General features: G+C 30.8%; 1 protein-coding gene across 2 annotated transcripts; it reads left to right on the top strand.

Annotated features, from left to right (window-relative positions):
- The first annotated feature begins 3,703 nt into the window (after positions 1-3,703).
- LOC107446893 (major facilitator superfamily domain-containing protein 6-A) lies at positions 3,704-20,251 on the top strand. Of its 2 annotated transcripts, XM_087157357.1 has the most exons (6): positions 3,704-4,308; positions 7,870-7,961; positions 12,760-12,859; positions 16,440-17,771; positions 18,853-19,017; positions 20,127-20,251. In XM_087157357.1, the coding sequence occupies exons 3-6, from the start codon at positions 12,778-12,780 to the stop codon at positions 20,168-20,170; spliced, it is 1,623 nt and encodes a 540-aa protein (XP_087013483.1). In that variant the 5' UTR covers positions 3,704-4,308; positions 7,870-7,961; positions 12,760-12,777; the 3' UTR covers positions 20,171-20,251. The 2 variants fall into 2 exon arrangements, with proteins under 2 accessions (XP_087013483.1, XP_087013482.1); XM_087157356.1 differs by lacking the exon at positions 7,870-7,961 and having other exon boundaries at positions 3,942-4,308.
- The last annotated feature ends 1,449 nt before the right edge of the window (positions 20,252-21,700 follow it).

Here is a 21,700-nt window from a genome sequence, read left to right on the forward strand (position 1 = left end):
GAAAAAAAAACATTCATAAAAATAAAATAATACATCGTTGACTTATCAGGAATGATATATTGTGACATCTAAATGAATACCTTGATTAAATCTGACTGTTTCTAGGTCGAACAGTTTAGCTCCAACAGGCCTTCGAGTTTTAGCTACCCGATATTACCCCATCACTTTCTCCAATATATTTACAGTTCCTGGCCAAATTATTAGACACACTATAAGATTCTATATAAAATCTTAATTATCAGGTGATACTATGCAGCTTTATTGTTTTTACGCGACTTAAACCGGTTTGTACTTGTTTACGTTCGTGTATCAAGTGATTAAACTAGACGATCTATAATATAAATTCGACGATTGGATAAATTAGACGATATATTACATAAATATAGAATATTTATTATATCAAGTATTATATTAGTATATTATTATAATTACACCAAATTATCAGACGTACTGTAGTGTTTTAATAATTTCATGTTTTGCACGAATTTATATGCAATACTTTTATATTTAAAAATACATGTAAATTTCATTCAAGAGATTTTTTTATATACTTCCTATTTGTATTTATTTTTAACGTATTGCATTACAATGTTAACCAATTGATACACAAACATAAACAAGAGTAAACCGGTTTCAACCGAGTAAAAACAATAATGCTGTATAGTATCACCTGATAATCAAGATTTTACATAAAATCTTACAGTGCGTCTACTTATTTGGCCAGGGGCTATAGAGTAGGATTAATTTAATTTATATTTCTAGTGATTTCCATTAACAATTTCTCAATTGTGATAGTTAAGAATGCGGATATTTATTAGTTTTCATGTATAACTGCAGTATTGAAAGATCACAGCAGTATTGAAATTAACGTATTCACAAGAAATGTTATTTCAAGTGGTGACAAATTCTTTAAAAACAGCTTTATTTGAAATTATTGTCTGAATTAAGCTCTTGTGTCCTAAATTTTTCTCAGAATTTAACACTTTAAAGGAAATTTCTCCGCATTTGGGTAAAATTGTTATCATTCGGAATTTTAAAGCAAAATAGAATAGTGTGAACAAGAGTTTCCTTTAATATAAGCACTGTGATAAAAATGATTGCAAATCAAAAACTATTTTGTTCTTTGCTATTGAGGCTAAATAAAAAAATTATCTTTCTATTTCCCTTAGCACCTGCCTTGAATGTGTCTCAATACGATTAATCTTTTGCAGTGAAACTGTTATGTAAAGCTATAAAAAGACCAAACGATTATTTATGCAACGATTATATATGACTATACTATGAACTAAACTTTATGCAAACGATTATTTATGACGTCATTAGTTAAAAGTGTCATTAACGTAATATTATCCAGTGTTTATTAATAATTTTGAGTTGCAACGTAAAAAGATAGTTGTTCTTAAGCTTTATAATAAAATGGTTGTTTTGATAGAACGCAGTTATTTATTTAAGAATTTCAAGATATTTTTATAGCTTTGATAAATCGGGTAGATTTATTGGAAGCACGAATCAGAAACTTTTTCATTCGGCCTTTCTGTGATTGAGAAAAGGAAGATTCAAGAAGAAACTTGAATAATTTCCTTACTTGTGTTCCAGTTTTTCAATTAAATTGCTTCAAGAATACTTATTTTATAAGTTTATATTTTTAAGTAGTAATTTCTTATTTTATTCTATTTATTCAAACTATGAAGTTTTCCGATGTAACTGAAAACAGTATCAAGTGCATAACGTACAAACTAAAATATGAGTCAAAGTATGAGTCGATGAAAAAGAATGGAAGATCCTACGGAGAAAAAAAAGCAAAAACTTCAGAAACTGTTGAATGAAAATTTTTTAATTTCTTTTTATAATGTGTTTCTTTTTATTTAAGCCTAAATTATTATAATTTTGTTGAGGCTATTTTTATTCTCTAGACAATTAAACAAAGTATTTTCATTAGCATTTTACTAATTTTTTTCCGGATTGATAACTGGTATTAAGTAAAAGAAAATATTTTAAATTTTATGTATGGAAATTTCCTCATCAAGCAATCAGCAAATCAAATTTGAATAATGAATGGTTGGGGAAAGGGATCAGTCTAAAGCCGAACTACTAACCGCTAAAAATTTATTTGAAGAACAGCATTCTGAAGGCATTCTGCACTTATATTTCTATGAAAACAGGAGTTTATCAATACTAAGAAGGCAAATATAAAAAAAGCTTTGCTTGACAGAAGTTTTCAAACCAAGCTGGGACATATATTTATTCTACAATCATTAAGTTTTCATTTTTAATATCCATAGAGCTGTAAAAGATTCTTGTCATTAAATAGCAATTATTTTTTGATGTATAACTCTATGGTAAAATACCAATGGAGAAATGTTGCCATAGCTGCATGGCAAAGGTGTATCATATCCTATGGAAAAATCTTTTCATCAGCTGTAGCACACATTAGTTCTAGGGTAAAAAAAATGCCATAGGATATTCTTATGGGGTTTTGCCTATGGTAAAATTTTGTCATATACATATGGCAAAGTTTTACCATAGGCAAAACCCCGTAGGAATATCCTATGGAGAATTTTCCTAAGGGATATTTCTGAGATATTGAACAGGATCATTACCCTCCTGAAACATCCATTCAAGAGGTATCTTTTTTTCAGCATAAGGTAGCATTGGAATTTCTAAAATGTTTTTATAAACATATTGAACTCAGGGGATAGAGCGTTCGCCTTCCAACCGGGTTCGAATCCCAGCTATGGGATTCGCCCAGCTATCATCACTCCAAAGGACTTTCCACTGCGTAATTTACCATGTGCTTATTTGAAAATTTCAAGTGGATCCTCTTATTCTTTGTCCAGGTGAGAGGTTTTTTATATGCAAATATACCAATTCGGCTGCATTCAGACAACGTCTTATGGCGTGTTTACTCTATGTGAGTCCATGATCGGTGGCCATTTCCTTTCATATTCGATTAACGCTCTTGTTTGGATCAACAATCGACCTTCTTCGGATTAACGAGTCTTGACGTTGAGTCGTTTTTCTTGAAGATCATGCACAGTTTTTCCATCTTCCCATTCCTTTATTATGTGACCAAAATCAATCAAAAGCATGAAACCATTCGCATAGTGCTGACATAAAAAGAAAATAACGAAATCCTAATTTAAAAGATAGGGAATGAACTCAAATCGTCATATTTCGTGTGGAATTTCTTCACTCTAACCACTGAGCTATATAGAAACACTTATAAGCAAGAAATTATAACGCATATTTGAGTTCATTATTAAAAACATCTATTATGTTGGACCGTCTCAAAACTTTTAGTTTCAGTTTTATCAAAATTCTCGTTTGGCGTTACTTAAATGAAAATTTTCGAGTCTGTTATTGGTTGCTTCCCATGTAGGATGACTAAAGCTACAAATTACTAATTAAGAAATTTTGTTTTGAAAAAAAAGTTAGAACAGAAAAGGCATCATCCTTTTGCTCCCAACTGTGGCTGATATTCAGTATACATATAACCTAAAATTTAGATAAGGCTATTTGAAATTCAATGTGTGAAAACTAACATAAAGAAAGAAACAAACTCGTTATTGCGTGGTGAATTAAGAGTTGAAACCAGTTTTTGTCATTTTTCAGCGAAATCCTTTAATGATAATTACAAGAAGAAAAAAATACTTAACACTTATGAAACATTAACTTAGATTAAGTTGAATTTATTTATTCAATTATCTTCAATTCATTTACGCAAACTACGGGCCTTCCTAAGATCTGTTATGTAATGCTGATCAGAAGTAATGTGCAAAAAAGAACATTTTAAATGCTAGACTGTCATTACTGTCTCTATAATATTAATGTCCTTCAAGGTATAAGTGTTCAGACTACTAATATATTAAGTTCTCACTTCGATTTTTTTTTCTATTACGTAAATGAAATAACTGTTTATACAGATGTATTTTTTTTCTGATGGACAAAAACTTGTTTCCGAAACTAGAACTAACTAAACGTTCATTTGCTTTTAAAGTTATTTGTTTGAAACAGTGATGATCATTCAAAATGTTAAGTTTTAGTTTCAGTTTTATGTAATATTGAAAAAACAATAATTTTTCGATTGATTAAACCATTTTTCCGAAGTAATTTTTAAAAAATGTGAAGATAATACTATTATCATTTAGTGGTAATGTGTTTGGATCAAAGCGAACTTTTTGACAATTAGGGATGCGTTTGGATCCAAAAATATTTAGCTTTTATGATTCATTATATAAAGAAATTCAAATGGGTTTTCCGGGTTTGTGACGGCATCTTCTCCGTATGAAGTCAATGAAAATGAAAATGGTACTTTATTTATTTATTTATCTATTCATTTATTTATTTATTCATTCATTTATTGTATTTTTAAAATTCCAAAGTACGTATGTAAATCAAAAACTCCAGCAAGAAAATTTTAGCAAAATTTTTGATTTTATAAAAAGGTCAAAAAATCATGACACATCCATGCCTTGACCGTGGTTAAAATATTTTCCAATTTAGTATCACGATGATTATTATAAATATTAACTGAACATGTTTTCATATGTTGTAATTTCATTTGGTTCGACTAATTTAAAATTAGCTAGAGCTCTCGAAACTGTACTGAAACTCCGTGCCTGATGGCAGTGCAAAGTTACAATATTTCTGCGAGAGTGCTCTAGAGTGTTCAGATTTCAGATAAAGCTCTGAGCTATAGTTGAAATGCATGCTTCTTTTTTAATTTCGTTATGTATTTCTTAAATTTTAGTTAGTCCAGTTGAAAAGCATAGTTTTTTAATTAATTATGAAAAGGGATTTCTTGCCTGTCTAAATTTCGACCACTTTCCTGCTAACTGAAGTGTTTTGAAGTATTGATTTACAATGTATTGGTTTATATTGTATTGAATCTCTGTATTGGTTTGCAATGTTAGTTTCTATGAGATATTGATCTTTACACGCATAATTAATGCAGTGAAGTTAAATTCATTGCTGATAGCAATTGCTAACTAAAGTGCTTAATATTTAATTAAAGCTCAGTGCTATAGTTGAAACGCGTTCTACTTTTTTTTTTTACTATGTATTCTCTCTTTTTTTTCCCAGTTGAGAAACATAGTTTTTAATTTCTTTATTTTACTCTATTATAACTGGAAATTTTATCACAATTATCATTTTTATCTAATGTTGTATTTATTAAATACTAATCTATATTTGTGTCATTAAACCCAAAGAATGAAATTTAAGTAAGAAAGAAAAGAAATAATTGCAGCATTATATTTTTAATAATAATAACTGATAAATAAATAATAATAAATAAATAAATAATAAGAAAATTGCACTATAACAAATAAAAAAAGCACTTATTTTGACTCAAGGTGATATCATTAATCAATAAGATAAAAATTTTATGTTATGTAGCATATTTTTCATCCTTTTTTTCATTATTTTATTATCATCATTCGTCCTCATTTTGACTATTTGAGAAAAAATTGTTGAAAACTATTCCCATAATTGCATACTAAATAGAGTTGAGTAAGAAATTTCAGCAATTATAAAACTCACATAAGTAGAATTCTTGAAATAGTACAAAACTCGTAAATAAGTTTTTACCAATTAGCTGGAAAATTATTTTGTAGTAGAGCAAAAATTCTCGAAATTGATTGTTAAAAAGAATCTAAAAGAATGCTTGGAAATTTTAATTTAATCTCATAAAATATCTGCAAACTCAAGCCAGATTTTTACTTTCAATATTAACTCAAAATAACAAAATATATTTTTCAATCCAGTAATGAATAAATAATGACTCTACTTTGAATACTCTGCTAATTGATTGAACATGAAAATAAGCATTAAAAATATAAAACTAAATGCTTATTAAAATGCAAGTGAAATTAAAATTTTCACTTGCATTTGCAAAGAAATTTTTGAATGCAGATGTTTATATTTATGGATAACGCTGCTTATTTATAAATATATTTAAATTAAGCAACACTGATAGATATTATATTAATCGTTTACACGCTTAAAAAAATAATGGAATCATTTATTGGATTTTCTTTCATTAATTAATTATAAATTCTTTACCAACATTTGAATCAGCAGTTTAAAAAAGTAAACAAACTGTGCTATAAAGACCAAATGTTTGTTGGAATTCACGGTAAGAAAGTGTTTTACTACTTTTTCATAGCATAGTAGTTTCAATTTAATGATCACACAGATAATCATAAATGCTCACACAGACAAAAATGCGTTTTGTCTTCCTTACAAACAATGTTCTATTTTTGATTAAGTGAATGCTTATTAATTTAGCTATTAGCTTAATTTATACCACTTTTACAGACACAAATAAAACATAATACGAAGATCACAGGTACGAGACAAAAATACAGTTTTTTCCAAACCAGCAGAGTGGTATTTTAGTCAATATGTTTTATTTCTTATCGCTATGTTCTTTTTTATTCAGTTAATAGCTTATAATTTAGTTGTTAGCTTAATTTTTTCCACTTTATAAACACAAATAAGATATAGTACGAATTTTTTAAAAGTGCTTATTGAAGATCTCGTAGATACGAGACAAAGATGCGTTTTTTTTTTTTTCAAACTAGCTGTGTTCTATTTTAGTTAATATGTTTTATTTGCTATCAAGATGTTTTTTTAAATAAGTTTATAATTTAATTGTTAACTTAATTAGTACCACTTTTATAATTAAAGTTTAAGTATAAATAAAGTAAAGTAAAGTAAAGTATAAATAATTAAACTTTATCTGTACAGTTATGCATATCTGCCAATTTATAAGACTGTTGGTATTTATATTTACAACAGATTTTATACGTATTTTAATATCTCTTTTCGTATTCTTTTATCAATAAAATATGCATTGTCAATTAAAATTATACAATAATTATTAAGTAATTATTAATAATAGTTATTAGTTATCATATACTATTATTAAAATTATAAAATATGCATTGTCAATTAAAATACATTAATTTATACACTTAATTACGCGAGTAATTTATACCCAAAGAATTTCACTTAAGATAGTATTATTACTAAAAATAGTATAATTACTAATTTGAAGTACACTTTAAAAAATTCCGAATCAAATTACGGTACGAAATATTGACATAAAGTGCGATATAAAATGGGTGCATCCTCCGTTAAAACCATCTTAAAATGTATTGCCGTAATTTTTACTGTAATGTTCATTTAATTAGAGTAATCCAGTGATTTTACGATAGTTATTATTTTATTTTATAAACGTCGTTGAGAACAAGTGACCCAATTTTTTGGGTTTACGACTACTAATGTTCAACTCCGTAGCCTTGTAATTTTGAACTCAATCCATAAGACAAGGGAACTTCTGGGTCGAGTATTGGTAGAAATTTGCCTTCGTGGAAGACTTTTTGATTGAACTAACCCTTATTTGCGTTACATGGAGAGGAGAACCCCCGAAAACCTACCACGGTTAGTCTAACGGCATGAGGACTCTAATCCATGATTCATCCACCACTGAGGAAAATTTACGTCAGCACTGTGGTCGGTGCGAGCCGAGTGCGAAATTCGTATCGACCAACTATTTCTAGGACTCGAACCCGGTTCAACTCATTGGAAGGTGAACGCTCTATCCTCTGAGCCACCACTGCTCGATAATTGTTGTAAAATTATTCTAAAAATTACGGTTTATTCGATTTTTTGTTCCGTAACATGTTTCGGTAAAAAATGGATTTTACAGTAAAAAGTATCTATACCTGCCACCAGTACTTTTAACAGTAGTTTGATCATTAATGCTTCACATTGTGTATTTTACTATTTACTATTTTACATGGTGTATTGTACTATTTTGCTATTATGGAGGCAAAATAATTCCAGCAATGAATTTCCTTTTAGAATATTCATTTTGAGTTATGAGCCGTCTGAAAAAGAGAACAAGGGAAGACGAATTGACAAAAAACTCAAACCTTAAATATGCATATTAATTAGTGCAGACGATATTTTAAGTTATGAAATCAAATACAAAAACATACTTTCTCTGAATAAACATACCTTTTTTTTGACGGATTCGGATTTCTGACATCCAAAATATAGGAGGTAGCCACAATCTGGGAAATATGGTCCCAACAGTTAGGTCAGGAGAGCTTTCCAAAGTTTGGACCCCTTTATGTCAATTTTACTTTTTGCGTATTTCGCCATAGCTCGCGAAAATTTTGAGCGAATTGAAAAACATTTTGCACACAATTATAAAAACCGTTTAGCCACAAATAATTCCATGCAAAAACCAATTTCAGTGAATATTTATCAGCTTTACAATTTTATTTAATAATAGTCGAAAAACCCTTGAATTGTAAGTTATGCAGTTTTTTATATCATTCTAAAGAATGTAATTTCAAACGACAAAATACAAAATTTCAGTGAAATCGGTCATATGATTTCTGAGAAATCATCTTTCGAAAAAGTCGTATTTTTAAGATTTCTCAAGAACTGTTCGACCAATTTTGCTAAAATTCTGTATTTTGCCATGTAAAAATACATTCTTTAAAATGATGAAAAAATTGTATACCTTACTATTGAAAAAAATTTCGACTATTATTAAATAATATAATAAAAAAATAAATACTCACTAAAAATTATTTTTTGCATGGAATTATCTGTGGCAAAACAAAATTTATAATTGTGTGTAAATTTTTTATTTCGTTTAAAAATTTCTTGAGATATAGCGAATTAAGCAAAAAGTAAAATTAACATTAAGAGGTCCAAACTTTGGATCGCTCTTCTGACCAAACTACTTGGATCATATTTTCGAGATTGCGTCGACCCCCTATGTTTTGAGGGTTAGAAATCCGAATCTGTCGAAAAATAGGCATGTTTTTTTTTCTCCAGAGAAAGTACGTTTTTGTGTCTAATTTCGTAACATAAAATATCGTCTGTAATAATTAATTAGCATATTTGAGGTCAACCCCTCTAACCATTAAGATTGAGTCCTAGATCGTAAAGATCAAAAATAATCATTAGATCAAAAATTTAGGGTGGTCCGTTTTTTATTTTGCGCACTTTCTCTAATACAAGTCAATTTAACTCTATTAAAATGCTTATTTAAATATAACGACGGCAACTGAATTTTTTAGTTATAAAACAAACAAATAGTTTAATTTTGCTCCTTTTTATTGACTTTTTGCCCTTTTTATATTGATTAATTATGCTATATCATTTTTTTAAGTACAAGTAAAATGGAACAGAGGTTTTCAAAAAGTGCTCTTGTCTAAATAAAGGTAAAAATAATCTATCTATATTATATAAGACGCTAATACGTATGTATGTATCAATAAAACCGATGATATTTCCTTTCTAGCGTTGGCAACAGTTTTCATTTTTGATTGATATGCTTCGGCGAGCAAGAACACGTAGTGAGCATCATATGGCTAATCTATATTATATAAAACGCTAATACGTTTAAATTGATAGGCTTCGGCGCGCAAGAGCACGTAGTGAGCACTATATGTCTAATCGGGTGAATTCTCACAGAATTATCAAAAAAATTCTCACAAAATTATCTTCATCGAAGCCGATGCTTTACATCCGGCTTTCAGTACTATTTCATATTGTTTTACAACACATGGTTTTAGCCCTCTGGTGGGAAAGACTTTAAAACAAAACTTACAACAGTTACTTTTCTCAACAACTGAAATTTAGAATAGTGTGATTAAGAAAAATATGTGAACTGTTTGCAATTTCAAATTAATATTGAAATGCACAGGTTTAGAATGTTCTACAGTGAAAAGTTTTCGGAACTTCTGTGTTCAAAAAAGGATACAAAAGCTAGACGTTAAGATCGTTTCTAATGAGCGAGCAAAGCGAGCATCGGATTGCGAAGCAATCCGAAATGTACTGCGAAAGCAGTTCCGGGGGTTGGCATGCGCCAGCGAGCAAGGGGCGAAGCCTCCTAGTATTATATAAAACGCTAATACGTACGTATGTATCAATAAAACCGATGATATTTCTTTTCTCGCGCTGGCAACAGTTTTCATTTTTAATTGATTGGATTCGGCGCGCAAGAGCACGTAGTGAGCATCATATGGCTAATCCATGTTATATAAAACGCTAATACGCTTTAATTGATAGGCTTCGGCGCGCAAGAGCACGTGGTGAGCATCATATGTCTAATCGGGTGAATTCTCACCGAATTATGAAAAAAATTCTCACAAAATTATTTTCATCGAAGCCGATGCTTTACATCCGGCGTTCAGTACTATTTCATATTGTTTTACAACACATGGTTTTAGCCCTGTGGTGGGAAAGACTTTAAAACAAAACTTACAACAGTTGCTTTTCTCAACAACTGAAATTTAGAATAGTGTGATTAAGAAAAATATGCGAACTGTTTGCAATTTCAAATTAATATTGAAATGCACAGGTTTAGAATTTTCTACAGTGAAAAGTTTTCGGAACTTCAGTGTTCAAAAAAGTATACAAAAGCTAGACGTTAAGAACGCATCCGATGAGCGAGCAAAGCGAGCATCGGATTGCGAAGCAATCCGCAATGAACTGCGAAAGCAGTTTCGGGGTTGGCGAGCGCCAGCGAGCAGGGGGCGAAGCCTCCTAGTGCTAAATAAAACGTTCCATCTGAATAACAAAACCTACTCAAAGATAATGCTTATTTATTACTATCTAAGTAGCTGTTCTTCGCATGGAGTAAAAAAATTTTTTTTGAATCACTATCAACTTACAATACGCAATCATACACTCAAAACTAAAAGGCATGTATCAAAACAGTAAAAAATTATTCAATTTTCCCTTAATTAATTTTTTCTTTTACTGAGGTATAACAATTAACTCTTATTTTGAAGAGTTCAAAAATTAAAAGAGTTTTCAACTCACCATAAATTGTACTCAGCACATATAGCACCATTTTTGATGCTAAAGATCACAGGCAAATCACGATAATCTACACTTATATAAATTGTACTTAGCATCATATGACACCAAAAATGATGCTAATGATCACAGACTATTTATATAAATTGTACTCGGCATCATATGGCATCAAAAATTATGCTAATGACAAATCACGATAATCTATATTTATATAAATTGTACTCGGCATCATATGGCACCAAAAATGATGCTAATGACAAATCACGATAATCTATATTTATATAAATTGTACTCGGCATCATATGGCATAAAAAATTATGCTAATGATCACAGACAAATTACAATAATTCTTATTTACTACAATTTTGGCGAATGAATTGGCCTACATAACTTAGTATAGTGAGCCAAATGGACCTCTCTGAATAGCTTTTGATCTAATTATCGGATTTTCCCGTTTTAGGACTTAATCTTAATGTTTTTAGGGCTGACCTCAAATATGCTAATTAATTAGTGCAGGTGATATTTTAAGTTACGAAATCAAACACAAAAACGTAATCTCTTTGGATAAACATACCTTTTTTTTGTCAGATTCAGAATTCTGATCCTAAAATATAGGGGTAGCCGCAATCTGGGAACCAGTGCTCGAAAAACAGCTCGTCCGCCCGTCCTCGACTTTCAAAAATTCCCCGCGGACAACGAATCTCTCGAATCCGACGTCCGCGCGGACGGCCATTTTCCCGTTAATGTTCGTGATAAATTTTAAATTTTTGTTATCTTACAAGAGTCTAGCGCCTCACTTCTAAGATGACTCTGATATGGAACTGATGTTTTCTCTGTCTGAGAGTACTGCGCGGTTGAAAGGGGCTTCTCAGCAATGAACTTATAAAAAAACACATCACGTACTGGTCTTAAACAAGAAGCGTTAAACGCAATTATGAACATTTATCTAAATGGAAAACCCCTTTCAGATTTCTGTGCAGAAACCTCAGTAAATCATTGACTTGATTGTGGAACTGGCAAACGTCATATTTGATTCATTTAAAAAACGCAGTACCCCCGAAAAAATTGACATTCCAGAAAACTTGACCTTTGTCATTTAAATTATTTCATAAAAGAAATAAATTATTTCATAAAAGAAATAAATTTTTTCATTACTATTAGTAACCTAGTATTTCTTTTATTACTGTATAATGTAATCCTAGTAACTACTAATTCATTGTGCAATTTATATAAATGTTTGTAATAAATAAGAGAAAATTATATTTTTATTTATTTAGAAGCGACGGGTTAGTTTCAAAGGAGGACGGGTACATTGTTGGACAAGCCGTCCTCGGGGACGGGTAAAATTTCTGAGTTTTTTCGAGCCCTGCTGGGAACTATGATCCCAATACTTCAGGAGAGTGATTCAAAATTTGAACCCCTTATTTTTAGTTTAATTTTTTGCGTATTTTGTCATATCTCGAGAACTTTTGAAGCAAATTGAAAAATTTCTGCAAGCAATTATAAAACACATTTATCCAAGGATAGTTACATAAAAAAAATAACTTTTAACAAATATTTTTTATGTTTTATTAAATAATAGTCGAAAAATATTTTACATCATTATAAAGTATGTAATTTTACTTGGAAAAATACAAAATTTGAGGGAAATCGGATGAATAGCTCCTAGCATACCGAATTTTAAAAAATCGACTTTTGCACCCGATCAAAAGTTATTCTGAAGAGTCAGTTTAGTTTTTTTACGTACTGTACATAACTCAATTTTGAAAGATTTTTAGGGTAGAGAACAAAAATTGCTGTCCAAATTTAAGGACCCTAGGAAAAAACAATTACAGACACACAGATTGATTCACCCTCACACCAACTTTTCCTCTAATTATTGTAGATTAATAAGTATTTTTGTTACAGGATAATCTCGAATATACCATGAGTTTCTGCAAGGGATACAAGATATCAGTGAAAAAACCACTCATTCCCTTGAAGATAGTACTATTCTGTTATTATGGAGGTAAAACAATTCTAGTAATAAATTTTAATACGTATGCAAATAGTATTGTATGCAGGTGTTCCGTAATAACCGCCATTAAGATGTATTTTTGAAACTCATTGTAGATAATAAAGTAAAGCATAGTCTATGCATATAAGGGGTCACAAAATAAGGGGAGCAATTATTGGGATCCGGAATAACGAATGAGGGATTAAAATCAGTAACAAAGGTATCAAAAAGCGGTTTTATTTAAGCAGTTTGATTTTTTTCTCCCTTCGTTAAGATCAGTCTAATGTTCCATCCCAGGACAAACTGGTTTTAGATCATTTCATATCCTCCTTTGTTCTTATTAAACTAACATTGATTGGTTTGTATATTTTTCACTTAAATATTTTTTCTCTCCAATGCCCACCTGGAGAATGACCTTTCTTCATACACGCATCTAAAGGGCAAATTTGTTGGCCACTCTTTCAGGGACACCATATTAGGGGGGCCAACTTTGCTCTCATAGTAAGGACAGATAGTAGAGAGAAGGAAAAAACATCCATGCCTTGCCTGGGATTCGAACCCAGAACCTTTCTGATGCAAGGCCAGTTTTCTGGCCCCTACACAGGCCGATCGGCTTTTCCTTTAAATATTGGTTTCAATTGCACTACTACTCATGGAAGAGGATTGCCAGAGCTTCCTAAGAAGTTGGACTTCTGCCTGTTGGTCCACGGAAGGTATTTTATTTCCTTTCTACCACTCAAAGGAAACCAATGGAGGCATTCACCGATCCGCCACCGGGGGGCGCTCCCTCTAGGGGTTACAGGCTCCACCGAGTGAGCTCCTCTGCTCAACACTCCTCTATTCCATAGAGATTATTGATGAGGCCAAAGCTGTTTTAGATACTTTTGGACAAATTTAATTTTCCTTGCACTACTGGACAAGACAACAACAACAACATTGGTTTCGTTTCAATAAAATATTGAACTCCTTACAAACATACTTGATTCACCCTATTTCTTAGAATAACTTGAAATCTAATATTGAAATTCCACAAATATTACAGAGCAGTGGCGTACGCAGAATTTTTTCAAGGGGGGAGTTCATAATTTTCTGAAATTACTAAAAGAAATTCGAGTATGTAATAAAGCACTATTATTTCCCTAATTTAGACAGCTAACAATTTTGACTTTTATTTAGACAGCATTGTGTAGTTAAATCTTGATTTGATTTTTTAAGTTTAAGAACATAGTGTAATATCTTCTCGCATGTAATATCTTCTGAAAAAAGTCCAATGTCATATGGGTGGGAAGTAACACTTTGAGGGCCACTTTCACATTCATCAGATTTTGTTATGCTAGAAACGTTTTCTTCAACGGAAGTATAACATTTCTGTTCAATAGAAAAACTTACATTGGTACCAGATGCTGTTACATCACTCACTTCAGGTCGTGATTTTTTTTTCAGAATGATTAAAAATTGTTAAATTCTTGCGTTTTGGCAACCTAAAGATCCAAGAACAGCAAATATATACATATATTTATTGGCATAGAAATATCCGCTATGCTACGATCTCAAAGTTTCGAGCGGGAATAAATAACTTCAACGAGCACAGTATCTCCAATGGTATTGTTATTGATTTCTTCACTAGTCAAAATAGTGGCGACGACGGGTTCGGCGATTGAATTAACTTTTTGTTAAGACAAAACGAAACAGATTTAGCGACGAGCTCCGAAAGACAAGCGGCAGTGATAACTCTTAGTCTGACTAACTAACTCCACTGTACTCCGTTCCCCCTTTTATATAATTTTTCACCGCATCTTCAAAATTCTCGAATTGTCTCAAACACGACAGAACGTCTAGGATTCCAGAATCATCGCGTAAAGACCTCGCGAATGACTGCCTATCTCGAAAACTATCGCGACTGGCAGGACAGAAAGGAAATAGCACGTAACAGTATCTCGCGAATTTGGTTTCAAAAGTACAACTCTATTATAGTAAATGCTTTTTCAGTGAGAAATACCGTGAGAAAAAAAAGTAGGCATAAGGCAAATAAAAATATATAGTCTTAAAAAATAATAGCCCGCTTAATTTCTACTAAAATTTCTATTTTTGCCATTTTGTCTGAGCTCAAGGGGGGTGTTTAAACCCCTAAACCCCTCCCTTGCGTACGCCCCTTTTACAGAGTACTCAGTGTAATCCTACTATATCAAATTATTATCTTTTGACAATTCCATTTTGACGGATTTATGCTTGTGGAAGATATATTGATGTGGAAAAAAAGAAATTTTCATTTTGTTTTTCTGTGTGAAAAAAATTACATGAAATAATTTATATATTGAATCTGTTTCTAAAGGAATAGTATTTTATTTTATAACCGGTGTTGAACAGTCGACCCAATTCTAAGTTTACAACTGTCAATGTTCAACTCCTTAGCCTTGTAATTTTATACCCAATCCAGAAGACCACGGATTAAATATTTGGACGAACTAACTTTCGTGGAGGATTTTTCGATGGAACTAACCTGCATTTGCGTTACATGGAGAGGAAAAGTATGAAAATCTTCCACATTTAGCCCGATGGTAAGGGGATTCTAATCCACGATCCGTCTACCACTGAGGATATTTCCCTTCAGTACTGCGGTTGGTGCGAGTCGGGAGCAGAATTTGTATCAACTAGTGGCATCTGAAATTCGAACCAGCGTCACGTCATTGGGTGGCGAACGTTGTATCCCCTGAGCCACCGGGGATTAATGAATAGCATCGAATGCACCTTTTGTAAGAGGCTAAGTGTTGCAACTAAGATGTTTAAAATTCGCAAATAAAAATGACAGCCGAAATGATGCTCTGGAATGACATCCTTGTTATGTAATTTTTGAATCTTGAAAAAAAGTTAATTCAAAAACAAATGCTGTTTCTAGGGTTTAAAGGAAATAAAATTTTCTCTGCACTAAACCAAATGCAAATAAAAGGAAATAAATTATAAAAAATTAAAATTTAAATATCTTATCTGCAAGGAAAAATTCTATTAAAATTAGAAACATTTATTCATTTCAAAATGCAAAGTAAATTTTTAACTGTTTAATGATTGTAAAACAATTAATAAATTGCGTATGCTTTTAAATACGTTTATTATAAATATAGCATAATAATGTAGTAATATTGGATTACTTTATAATAAAACACTGCTTTAAGTTTTGAAACTCTTAATTTGGAAATTACACTAAGAAATAATGATTAATAAATATTACAGTCTCAATATTTTAATTCAACATTATGGAACACTTACACATGGAACATTTTACACAGTTCTAGTTTTCTTTATTTGCTTCATTGAAAATATTATACGGTCTACTAATATTATTTGAAAAACACCAATTAAAAATTATTCGAATTAATTGCATATGTGATGCTCATTGTCATAACATAAATTTTAAGTATTTAAGAATATATTGTCGAATGTTCGAAGTCAAATAAAAAAAATAATAATAATAAAAAAAATTGTGTTGCTTTATCAACTTCAAGGAAATGTTAAATCCTAAGAATAGAAAATGATGAAAAATAATATTAGAATTTGAAGTTATTAAAAGTTACTAATTACTATTTTCTCATTTCAGCCGGATCATTTCTTACACCCTTTATAACAGTCTATTTCAAGCAACGTGGTGTGACACTTACCGAATTGTCTACTTCCTATTTTGTAGGACCAATCTTTCAAGTTGGTGGAACTTTGCTATCTGGAATCGTAGCAGACAAAATAGGACGCTCGAAGCCAGTACTAGTAGCTAATCTAGTACTTACTATTGCTATGGTTGCTTGCATTCTTTCAGTGCCTCGACCAAAACACACCGACTGCGAAGATCGAACTTTAAATATCGAATGCGATTCTCTTCTGCAACTTTCAAATGCTACTAATTCAAACTGCGGAGAAACATTGAAAGGAATGAATGCGTGTAACACTAACTGTTTAACTAATTTTACAAACACGTGCAGAGAACGCAACAAAATGGCTAAATCTTCGGATATTTCACCACTTTTTCTGGAATACCAAGCGAACGAAACTATTCAAATCACTAATATTTGCGCTTTTAGTAATTTATCGATGTGTCAGTGCAATTTAAACGACGTGAATTGTAATGTTGAGTGTGAGGTAAAATCCTCCAAAATTTGCTACGATGAAAACCAAAGAAGTATATTAAGCAAAGTAGCAATGATGTTTTATGTATGTTTGATGGTGGTATATTCAAACTCGTACCGCATTTTGGATGTTACAGCAATGTATTTGGTAACCGAGCATGATTCCAATTACGGAAAAGAACGTTTCTTTTCAATAGCTGGCAATATGATTATATCACCGATAGCAGGGTATCTAGTCAAAATCACCACTACTCTCGAAGAAGAGAAAAACTATGCCACTGCTTTATACTTTTTTATTGCCTTGAATATATTTGCTCTTCTTGTTGTTTATAAATTGGATGTTCGTATCAAACCACCAGGAAAACAAATGATGAAAAAAGCGTTAATTCTGTTGAAAAACCCAGACGTACTAACCTTCGCTTTGGTAGTATTTGTTCTTGGGACATGCTGGACATTTACTAAAAAGTTTTTATTTTGGTATTTAGAAGAAATGCAAGCACCAACTATTCTTATAGGGCTAATACCCGCTATAAGTGCTTTATACGGCTTACCCTTTCTTCTAACTTCTGATTGGTGGATGAGAAAAATTGGAACAACAAACTTCTTTGTGCTGGGCCTTCTAGGATATATCATCTATGCACTTGGGTATTCATTTTTAGTAAACACTTGGATATCATTAGCATTAGAAGCGTGTAATATTGTAACTTACCATCTCTTGTGGGTTGCTGTAGTCCTAAGAAGTCATGAATTAGCTCCTGAAGGGCTGGTAGCCACTGTAATAGCCAGTGCTGGATCTATTCATTATCACATAGGTAACTATAACTATGTAAAATTTCCAATAATGTATTAGAATTTCAATTCAACAATTTCATACCCTGCTATAGAGCAAATATTTTCTTAATTGCCTTGTAATATATAGATTTCCCATAAGTACAGTATGCAGATAATTTTCATCTTTCACTCTTAATAATATGCTCTTAATTAATATTTCAAGTTATTTAGTCATAAATACCTAGCTTTTAAACTGAATTAACTGACTAAATTCTATTTAAGATAATGAGCTAAAAGCATATTAATGGTTTCCTTTATGTCTTTTCGTCATCGGGTCTTAATAAAAATAACAGCTTGAAATCTACTATAACTATTAATATTATAAAATATCACTCACCTTTTTCCTATGTAATAATGCGCAAATCACAGGACATGAGTCGCATACATTTACAATGAAAACTTCAGAATGAATTTAAAATGAAAACTTCTTCATCTGTTCAAAATTTACGAGTATATTTATACTTTTTGGTATTGTTCTTAAAACTGGAATACAATGTGTGAAAAATGATATTTAACAAATAATTAATTAAAAGAAATCATTTTGTATTGTAAAAATCAATATATTTTCAAATTTTTCAAAATTTTACAACTGTTGTGTCAAAACATTAACTATTTTTAAATAATATATATACATATAGAACTTATTTAATCAAGTACCTCTACTCTAACGATCCTTTCTCACTCGTTATATTTTTACCTTTCCATTTTTGTTTTACCTTTCCATCCAAAATTCTAAATTAATCGCCAATTAGAACCACGGATAGCTAACGCATCGCCATTTGGCAGCATTAGAACATGCCAATTTTCTAGATTTTTCTAAACAACCCCGAAACCTTTTTCTTCAAGCTTCGAATTTATTATTCACTATTATGCTAAATTTTCATTGAAATCTTACTGTTTTACGCTTCAAAAAATGAAGCAGATGGCGAATTTGTTACATTTTTATAAATTTCTGCTTAAATAAATCAACCTTCGCCAATTTTGTGTATTGCAATATCGTTAGAACTCAGTTCAAAATTTGGAATTCTTAACCAGTGTACGATTTTGAATTTTCCATTCCAGGTAAGACTTCGGGAAGCTTGATTGCTGGAGTGGTGATGAACAAGCATGGTGGACCAGTTGCTTTCCGTGTCATCGCTGGAATCTGTTTCGTTTGCGCCATCTGCTACTCAATTTATCTCTATTCAAGGCATGTGTATCTAAAGAGGTTTACTTTATCACAGAAAGGTAAATAAACTTACGCTGCTATTTAAAAGTTAAGAACTCTCATTTGAATCGGTAGCTAGTCATTAACCCTGGAAAGCACTCCCGTTACATAATGATTATTCTTTATATTAAGCAGAGAAGTTACAGTTAAAGTAAACTGATAGCAGACCTTATGATTAAAATTGATTTTAAATCATGACCATTCAATGATATAGAAAAGAGAGAAAAAGGGATTCATTCATCTAAAGCCTGCGTATTTGATAACAAAAGACGAAATCAGTCCCACTGAATTTAATTTCCAAGAACTCTTAATTAAAACAAAGTCGTACACTTGAAGTTCGATTTCTCAGGAACTATTCGACCGATTTCACTCATTTTTTGTATTTTGCCAGATAAAATTATGTTCTTTAAAATGATTCAAAGAAATGTCATATCTTACAATTCATATTTCCAAGCTACTCTCTATACTTTGGTCTAATCCAGCATAAGTAAAAGGTGTGTTTATTTAGAGAAAGTACGTTGTTGCGTCTTATTTTGGAACGTTGTCAGCTCTAGTTAATTAGCATATTTCAGATCACCTCGAACCATTACAATTAGGTTATAGATCCGATTATTAGATCGAAAGTTATTCAAAGTAGTCTTTTTTTGCGTTCTGTGCATCAGTGTTGCCAATCAACAATATCTCAAAAAAGAAATTTGACCTATAAATAGAAAAGCTATTCAATACGTCTATTTTAGCCCACCTCGCTCCTACTTACCCGCTGAATATTTCTGCTTTCGAAAAAATAAATGAATAAATAAAAACTCATTTTTAATACCAGTTACCAATTTTTTTTTTTTTTTTTTTTTTTTTTTATTAAATAATTGTTATTCACGTGGCTTTTTTGGATAATCCTTGAACAAAAAATAATTCCCTTGAAAAAAGAGAAGGAAAAATAAAAGTTTTTTAGAGACAACGAAATAATTTAAAACGGAAACTTTTAAATTAAAGGTTTTGATGCCTAAACATTGCGTAATATATATCATATATTTTTGCATAAATTTTCTAGGGCTCATTATATTTATAAAAATTATAAACGTAACATTTTTTTGTAATTTTTAAAGTATTTTCTTTTTTTAATTTTTTTCAGATAAATATGAAGACAGGAACTTTGAACCAAATGCTATCATCTGAAGCAAAGTTGATCATAAACGATATACAGACTATAAGAACTTGTACACAACTATTCGAAATAAACTATTCAAATACTTTTAATTTAAATTGTTTTAAGACTGCCATCGGAAGGGCGTGTAATATTATTGATCTTGTCATGTAAATCCTTTTTTATGAAATTTCTGTTCATGTTGCGAAAAAAACTGTTTCTTTTTCAATACTTTCTTTTCTTCAAAATAGTCAATTAAAATTTGGTCGTAACTTGATATTCAAAAGACATAAGTATTTTAAACAGTGAAAAATCCCCCAACTGCGAAGTACCATCCTTATAACAAGAAATAAAAAGATTGGACAGAGTTAAGAACTTAAATATTTATAGAGTAGAAGAGAGATTGCAAGATTACGAAATTGTTGCGAAGAGAAACTTTCTGTCTGTGCCACGGTGACTCAGGGGATAGAAGATCCAGGTTCGAATTCCAGCGGTGGCTGGTTTATACGAATTCTGCCTCCGGCTCATACCAACCACAGTGCGGACGTAAAATATCCTAATTGGTAGTTGGATCATAGGTTTATTTCACTTGATTTAGGGTAAAATAATGAATAGAAAACTATCCCTAATTTGCCTAAATAGAAATATCAAATGTCTGTATCGAACAAGTCAAACATATCACTTTTTGAACATAAAAGAATTATAACTTTTTAACTATTATCTATCATGCTTATTTTTATTCCATTCACAATAAAGAATAACTTTGGAAAAAATCCCTCATTTGTCTAGACAGCAATATTCCAATTTATCTCCTTTTTGCTTTAGTCGAAACCATATGAGCGAGGTAATGCAATTTTTTACCTCTTTCGAGAATAGGGTACTAAAGAGGTTGCCCCTGGGTAGAACTTTTATGATTTTTGAGCTATCTGTACAGTGCTTAAAATTATTAAGAGCATAATCGACTTTCATGAAACAGTCAATAAAAACTAAGGATTTTGATTAGTAATGGATTCTAATAACTTTTTTCTTTTTGCTGAAAAGAGCTATGCATCTCGTATTTTCATTGAAACATTTCTGAGATTAGCGCTATGAAATAAGATATCAAAAACAAACAGAAGAAAAAAAATTGGCCCGAAACTAGCAGATCACTTACGACATAACAATGACTTCTAGTCAAATTAAAATTTTGTGATTGAGATTGCAAGTCAAATTAAGATTTGTGAAAGCTGAAACTAATTAAATAAAAAAAAATATATACAAATAAGTTATTTTTATTAATCACTTTATATAAACATATTTTTTTTTCATAAAAACTTGTTTTTTACATAAATTATTTTTATGTATATAGATATATTTTTTATATAAATTTAAGGTTAAATAAAACGTATTGATAAAAAATCGAAATATCTTTCCCTCAATGTCTCCAAGAGATATTTGTGCTATTAAAACAATAATAAAGAAGTATATAATACAAAATACAAATATTAACAACAGAATGTTTTATGTAAACGATTGTACCATAACATTTCGACATGTCATTCATTGTCAAACAAAACTTTACT

Source organism: Parasteatoda tepidariorum, chromosome 2 (assembly GCF_982258835.1).
Source record: "Parasteatoda tepidariorum strain Cologne lab strain chromosome 2, Ptep-v5.0, whole genome shotgun sequence".
NCBI lineage: Eukaryota > Metazoa > Arthropoda > Arachnida > Araneae > Theridiidae > Parasteatoda > Parasteatoda tepidariorum.